Source organism: Theobroma umbraticum, unplaced genomic scaffold (assembly GCF_002168275.2).
Source record: "Theobroma umbraticum cultivar Fairchild unplaced genomic scaffold, ASM216827v3 scaffold_95.0, whole genome shotgun sequence".
In the NCBI taxonomy this organism is placed as follows: Eukaryota; Viridiplantae; Streptophyta; class Magnoliopsida; order Malvales; family Malvaceae; genus Theobroma; species Theobroma umbraticum.
In genome coordinates this window covers 11,533,878-11,541,316 of record NW_018397257.1, presented here as the reverse complement: position 1 = coordinate 11,541,316, position 7,439 = coordinate 11,533,878, and the positions used below count along the sequence as shown (strand labels likewise).

Sequence of the window (7,439 nt, the reverse complement as noted above, 5' to 3'; positions counted from 1 at the left end):
GTGAGCAGATAAGAAAAACCTCATAAAAGGAAAATCTACTTTAAACTCAAACTAACCCTATAAAGATGTAAGCAAAGTGCTTTGTGATTAAGAACCTTGCTTGGCCTGGTATTTATACACAAAACCCAGGTGACTTACCATATATGAAATGTTAGAACAAAACCTGAGTTCAAAACACCCATGGTTAAGCCTTATGTCAAAAATACAGAATTACCCACATAAAGAGAGCAAATTGTCAAAAATTAGTGTTCAACCAGGATAGTCTAGTAAATTCTGGCAGGGTTGATTAAGTTATTTAACTCATGAACTTGGCTTTTTCTTCTGACATTGATGATTATCTCTAAGAAGGGTAAAATTCTGCCCTTTTCAATGGCAATAAAAGCAGACCCTTTTAAAGGGAAAAACATAGTAGCTGTCGCTTTAACTATAGTAATTTGAATGCACGAGAAAGATACAAGACTCTTGAAACTGAATTCAAGGCAAGTTTGGAACCATAATCATTGTTTCTGCAGCTAATTGGTCAGCCAAACTATGCCAAATGCATTGCCATATTAGCTCTAGTTCATGAAGGACATTTTGTTTTATTACTTTTTCTTTTTTTTTTCAAAGCATTTCCACTAATGAGTTCGAAGCACTCAAATGAATATCATCAAATATAATAGGATTTGATTCAAAAAAAAGAAATAGAAAAGATAAGTTTGGCTTCTGTCTTTTTCTCTCTCTCATTTTTTTTTTTACAATTGTTTGCAAGTTTGTTTTTCTAGTTTTAATCATATATCGAAATATCACTTTTAAGAAACAGTAAAAATAATAATAGATTTAGTGATCTATTAAAATATATCATTTTTGATGATTTATAAAAATAAATTTATCAATGATCGATCGAAATATCACTTTATGATTAATTAAAATAATAACTATTTTAACGATCGATCCAAAAATAATTTTTAAGGGTTAATAGATATAACTTTCTCAACAATCGATCGAAATATTACATTTCAATAATCGATCAAAATAGTAATCTTTTTAACAATCGATCGAAATATTTTTTTTAATGATTGATAGAAATAACTTTTCCAACGATCGATCGAAATATCACTTTTAAAAAACGGTAAAAATAGTAATTTTTTTATTGATCAATCAAAATATCATTTTTAGTGATTGATAGAAATAATTTTTGACATAATACTTAGAAAAACTCTTAAACTATTCAAAAAATATCATTTTTAATTAAAAATAAAAATAATTTTTTAACAATCAATCTAAATATCATTTCTAATGATCAATAAAAATAATAACATTTTTAACAATCAATAAAAATATCAATTTAAATAATAATTAAAAACCATTCTTTTAACGATTTTTGTTACCGTATATGATTTTTATAATCATATTTTATTTATAATATTATAAAAAATTTACATAATATAGTTAAATCTATAATGATATTGTAAAAAAATGTATAATCTCAAATCAAATTTGTTGTAATGTATTCAATCCTAAATGAAACTTAATCTCACGTCCGAAATATTTCTCCCTTTATTAGATCCATAAAGGTACTGATCAAATGAAAAGTCCATGCAAATTAAACTGAAAATAACAAGCCCGACAAGCTAGAACAACAAGCACGAAAACTAAAGATTAAAAACAGGGAGATCGATCTTCTCCGCCCCGGGCAGAAGCTGGAAGTTTTACATGGGACCACGGTTGATGTCTTCGTTGTTGGGATGACCAAATCCAAACTGGTTCTCCCAGTTTTGATTCTGCATGTCCAGCGCCCCAGCTGGTTCCATAAATTGATTGAATCCTGGTTGATTCAGGGCCATATTCACCAGCTGGTAGCCGTAGTTCTCTTTTTGGGAGAATATTGGTGGATACGGTGCTTGATACAGCAAAGACATTTCCTTCAGCTCTTCCCTCACCAGCTTCAGCTGCTGATATTCAGCTGCAGAAAAGATATCCCAACATCACTTTTGTTTTTTTCTTTTGACTCATTTTGTCATACACATCGGAAAGAGAGAAACAGATTGAGAGAAAGGGGAGATTAAACCATTTTTGAACGCAAGTTGTCGAGTCAAGGCAGTCAGTTTTTGTTGCATGCAACTATTCTCCGCTCGCAACAATGAGTTACGAGTATCAGCATACTTGATCCTTGAAGAGTTGACTGCCAATTCAGCCTGTATACATATAAAGATAGTGTTAGGGTTTCTTTTCTTATGACAAAAGTTGTAACTTATTAAGATTAAGACACGTGACACCATTTCGATCCTTTGTATTTTTTTATTTGAAATCTTATTCTATTACGATTAAGACACATAATGTTATTTTGAACATCCGTACTTTACGGATTTACAAAAAGTATAAAAATTTCATTTATGATAATAAAAAAAAAAACTTTCTCTTTTGATATTATTCCTCTTTTTCTTTCATTCGATTCTTTTGGATTCGATCTATACATTCGATTTATTCCCAAAAGATATAACCTTACAAATTCTTTTTATTTGAACTTTTTTATGTCAAAACTCATAAACATAACATAAAAGCAATGCATGATTTTTGTTTACCTGGAGACTTCTTACGTCTGTTTCCAGCTGTGCAGTGTGTTGCTGCTGTTTGAGTCGATACCTTAGTGAATATTCACGGCCTGCAGTAATTCTACATGGCCAGAAGAAAATACAAAGAGCATAAAACATTCACAAACCTTCTCGAGAAAACATACCTGAATCTCTAATATAAAATAGAACTATGAGATGTTGTTTACCTTTTGAGCTTCTTGGGGTCCATGTTATTACCAAGCCCTCGTCCTTGACCCTGAGGAACCTGATCAGGAACTTCTTTTCCAGTCTTGGATTGATCAATCTGATCAGCAGGAGCCATCTCATGGTCAGCTTCGCCACTTCCGCTGGATGGTAACATCGGCAATGGAGCATCGGGGGTCTGCTTAACATTTTCGATCTTAATTCCTTCCATTGCTTCAACAAGTTTGTCACCTGCAAAAAATTGAACTCAATTCAAGAAAGTAAAACAACCCCAACAATCTTGTCAGAGTGTTTGTGGCTTGCTCTCAAGAATAAGAAGCTTGCAACTAAACACCAAAAGAAGTAAACTATAGCAACATCAAATGAAGCGAAAGAATTGAAATCATTGCGTATGTAAAAAATATTTTAAATCGATTCGCTTAAAATTTAACTAAAGAATCAATAAAAACATTATTTTCACGAAACGTACACAGACGTACCTTTATGAAAAGAGAGAAAAGAGCGAGGCAAGTAAGCCTAAGACCTTTTCCTATTTATAAGCCAGGGCTACCTGCTAAATTCTCCAATGCTCATGCATAGTGATATGCATGTATCTATTTGATTTCCATATATGGTTTAAGCCTCTAATATACCCAAAATGACCAGGATTCTTTTTCTCTTGTTAAGCTACAAAGATTTTTATTAATAAGTAATCAAAATGTTACAGAATTCATGCTAACCACGAGATTCACAAAGCACAGTTAACAGTGAAAATATCACCTAAACTTACAAATATACTGCAGCAGGATTTCAAACATAACCTGCCTCTAAGCAACACTTCACCCTCTCTAGCTAGAGCCCATATGCATGTCCAGGATTTTGATTAAAAAAATAATAATAATCTTTTTTTTTTTAATTTGGGTGAATTAGTCTTTGCACTTCTCCCATTGTGGTAGGTAATCTGGCATTTGAGCTGTATTAGAAATAGTTGTTTTTACCTTCTTTATTGTTACCTTATAAGTTAACTTGTAATAACCTGGTATTAAAAGTGAACAAAAGGCTCCAAATTGCCTTAAAAAAAAAACAAGAGGCTCCAAATAATTGTACAGTTGTCCATTCAAGGGAAATCAAATGCTCCAAGATGTGTTCCTGACCTGGAAACACCATGTCATCGTTTCATATATGGAACCCTAAGAAATATATCCATGTATGTCTTAGTGAAAAATTGGAAAGTCATTTGATTAATGTGTATGGATTCTGGAAATGATTTAAGTCATTTACATGTCAAATAATGGTAAATTCAAAATTTTATATGAAAAGTAACTAAAAGGTAATTATAAAGATAATCATACTATATACATATATATATAGCAATTTTTATACATAAATAATAAAAAAATTAAAAATTAAATGGTGACGGCTACCACCAACCGTTACCCCTTGGCTTTGTCGGTGATGCAAGATCTCATTTTATATATATATATATAATCTTTATTTAAAGAAGAGGAATTTGAATTTAATTCGACGAACAAGAAATTTGTATGCATTACTATAAATAAAGAGAATCGACTTAGAACATGCTATAGTCAACATATTTCAAAACTTTTGGAATTTTATTGACCCTATTCATAGTATAGGTAGTACAATTTTAGAAAGCTTAATAGAAATTTTTTGGGACATTAAAAGCTTAATATATAGATAGAAGCATTACTTAATTATATGCATATACCTAAGCTTTAGAAGAAAGTATAGGTAGTATAATTAATTTATAATTTTTTCAGGATATGATTCATTTTTATGATTGGTATCGAGAAAAGCAATTTTATATATGAAAAATTAAACACTTATATAGATTAGAAAAATATTTAATGCTACTGAATTTTAACATAAACAACTTAAATATGAAATTAAATTGTAAAAAACTTCTTCTTTTATTCCCATATTTTCTTACATTGGTTAATTACTTCCATATGGCCCAAGAAACTGCAAGAGGTGAATCAATTTAACTAATTGTTGCCTAACACTTGCCTAATACTTTAATTGATTGACACAAAATTAAATCCTAATTAATAATTAATTAGTTGTCGATCATTTTTATTGCTGAGAAATTTAAATATATATTTATATTCTAATAGATTATTTATATGTGTGATACATGAAAAGCTCATATATAATTCAAATTCAATTTCACTTGAGGGAGGTTGGGGAATATATTTTACATATCCAATCTTTAAAAGTTCAATTCGAAAGGTGACAAATTCACTTATTCTTTAAACTGTTAATAACTCGATTGACAGATTTTTTAAAACAAAGTTTAATTACAATCGAAATATGTTATTTAGAACGATGAAATTTTTGTCTTGATATTTTTTAATAATTGTTTAATGATATGAGTTTGTTATATAGGTATGTGTGTCACATTGCGCTTTTCATTACCATATTCAAATTGTAACAAACAATTACTATATTTTTAGATAAAAATTATATTTATTAATAAACTTTTTAGTAAGACAAATAGGCAAAATTAATACAGGGTAACGTCACATTTATTACTGTCGATATACATACGTCATGTACCCTCGGCAAAGCCTACGGAAGAATCAACGTGCTACTGTCACGGGGTCATTACTCTCTCCCCCACAAACCGGCTTATAGGGGTATGCAACACACCCGCTTATAAGGAGCCCAGGACTTCCCGTTCCTGTCTGATGTGGGATAGAGGCACTTTCCTTGTGACACTCTCACTCACCCGAATCGGCAATGCCTCCGTTGCCGTCGGCCACCCTGCCTACCTCGTTGGGCTCCACTGGACCAGCCCCACCTGGCCGGACGTTTGGCGTGAGTCAGAACGAGAACCGGTCCGCTCTGATACCACTTTGTTACGGAATCATTACTCTCTCCCCCATAAGCCGGCTTATGGGAGAGAGAGTAATGACCCCGTGACACTACACCCACCTAGGAATGGTGGTTGGTGAATTTTAATTGAGTACCCCATTCGATTAAATTCGAGTAATACGATTTTGCATACTAAAATTAATATCCGATTCGATTTAATCAAGTCGGGTCGGATTCTGAGTTTTTAATCGGGCATCCACTCCTGACAGATTCGAATCCGCTAAGTGGTCCTGGCCCACTAGACTTGCCGTTGCTCTAACCGGAAAACGAACAACCAAAAAGTCAATGACGATTTTGGCGAGAAAAAGACAGAAAAATTAATAACTTCGGATGGCTTCTACAGCTGTGCCTTTCTACTCTTCAACAATTCCTAAACTCTCTTCTAAGCTCAACAACTTCATCTTCGACCCTCACGTATCTCTCTCCTTCACCGCCACCAGCAGCAACGAATTTAGTAACCGTATCAGTTTACGATCGACAAACTCCCGAAAACGCGGCCGAAATCCGACGCCTCCCGCTGCCGCCATGATATTTCCTCAAAATCCGGTCCTTTCCGACGTTTCCGCCACCGTGATTTCCTGCTTCGTCGCTCTCTCGGTCCTCCGTGTCTGGGAAGAGACCGCCAAACGCCGCCTCTTTGACCAGGTTGTCAAAAACTCCGGACACCTGGTTTCGTTTATCTTTCGTTGACTGTTAGTATTATTATTGTGGAGTTAAACATTTTAAAATTCTGACTTAGGTATAACTCTGTCCAGCTAAGCAGTCAATTTTGGAAGCTTACGAATTTTTTACTTTTTTATTGTATTAGCGTTTCTTGTTTTTAGTAAGGAGTGAGCTTCGTTTTTAGCTACGGATGAGGGAGAGAGATTGGCGGTGGTTAATAATGCTAGATAAGAATCCGGTGGTGTCTGACTTGTTAGCCGCCGCGGTTTGCTGCGGCGTTATTTTTGCGTTTCTTTTACTCTGGCAAGAAACTGCCAAACGAGGCCTTGATCAGGTCAGTGTAAGCCTGCTTTGCTCTTATCGCTAAACGATGCGTTCTTTTGGTTGCATTGGAGTTCGAGATTTCGTGATTCGGATGATTCTATCCGATTCCGATTCTAATGTTAAATTCATACTCCCAATCGGCAATTACCTCGTCCCAAAGAAATTAACAGGGTCAACGCATCTTAAGCTTAGTTTTGACATGATTAACCGATTTTAACTACATCTTTATGAATGATGAGCTCAATTCTTAGGAATTAACTTCCTCTGATTGCATTTTTTTATCCTGTTCTTTGGAATTTGACTTACCTGTTATTGGAAGTGAGATCTAGCAGCTAGTTTTTAGTTTCATGCTAAGTTTTCTGTTTCTTTCCTTTGCATCATGGACGAGTTTTTCTCACTTCGAAGAGAGTGCTGGATGAAATATGTGCTGCCTGATAGTTTCAGAATGGAGTTGGTAATTTATGCTATTGATTTCGGAGGGGGGAACAGATAGAAATTGCAATGCAATTGAGGATTAAAATCATGTGATTCAGACGTCTATGTATTGTTGGATTTGGGGTTTGTATAAACCATTTCAAATTTGCCATATTTCTCGTTTGGCCATTGATTTCTGGATAGCAAAGTGTTAAGTATAGAGATTTTCACGTTTCAGGGGATGATATAACTGCTTAGGATTGATCTTGCAGTCAATGTAAATTCAGTCATCTGCTATCCTTCATGTATTGAGTAAAGAAATGGTTTCTCTTAATTTCTGTCTGGTGAATGATGCTAGTAAACAGTTTGTTCCTAAGTAACCCGGTTCATTACAAAGAGACAAAA

General features: G+C 33.7%; 1 protein-coding gene across 1 annotated transcript; it reads right to left on the bottom strand.

Moving 5' to 3' along the window:
* Positions 1-1,691: 1,691 nt before the first annotated feature.
* Positions 1,692-2,970, bottom strand: LOC110413056 (uncharacterized). The gene is made up of 4 exons (XM_021423777.2): positions 2,762-2,970; positions 2,565-2,655; positions 2,051-2,177; positions 1,692-1,945 (listed from the first exon to the last, which is right to left on the bottom strand). Exons 1-4 carry the CDS (start codon positions 2,968-2,970, stop codon positions 1,692-1,694), a joined length of 681 nt encoding a protein of 226 aa, XP_021279452.2.
* Positions 2,971-7,439: the final 4,469 nt, after the last annotated feature.

Excerpts from the sequence above, each read along its gene's own strand:
- LOC110413056 (XM_021423777.2), bottom strand. The coding sequence starts at position 2,970 with ATGGAAGGAATTAAGATCGAAAATGTTAAGCAGACCCCCGATGCTCCA. Across the intron at positions 2,178-2,564 it reads CAGACGTAAGAAGTCTCCAG|GCTGAATTGGCAGTCAACTC; the intron begins GTAAACAAAAAT and ends ATATGTATACAG. Across the intron at positions 1,946-2,050 it reads ACAACTTGCGTTCAAAAATG|CTGAATATCAGCAGCTGAAG; the intron begins GTTTAATCTCCC and ends TCTTTTCTGCAG.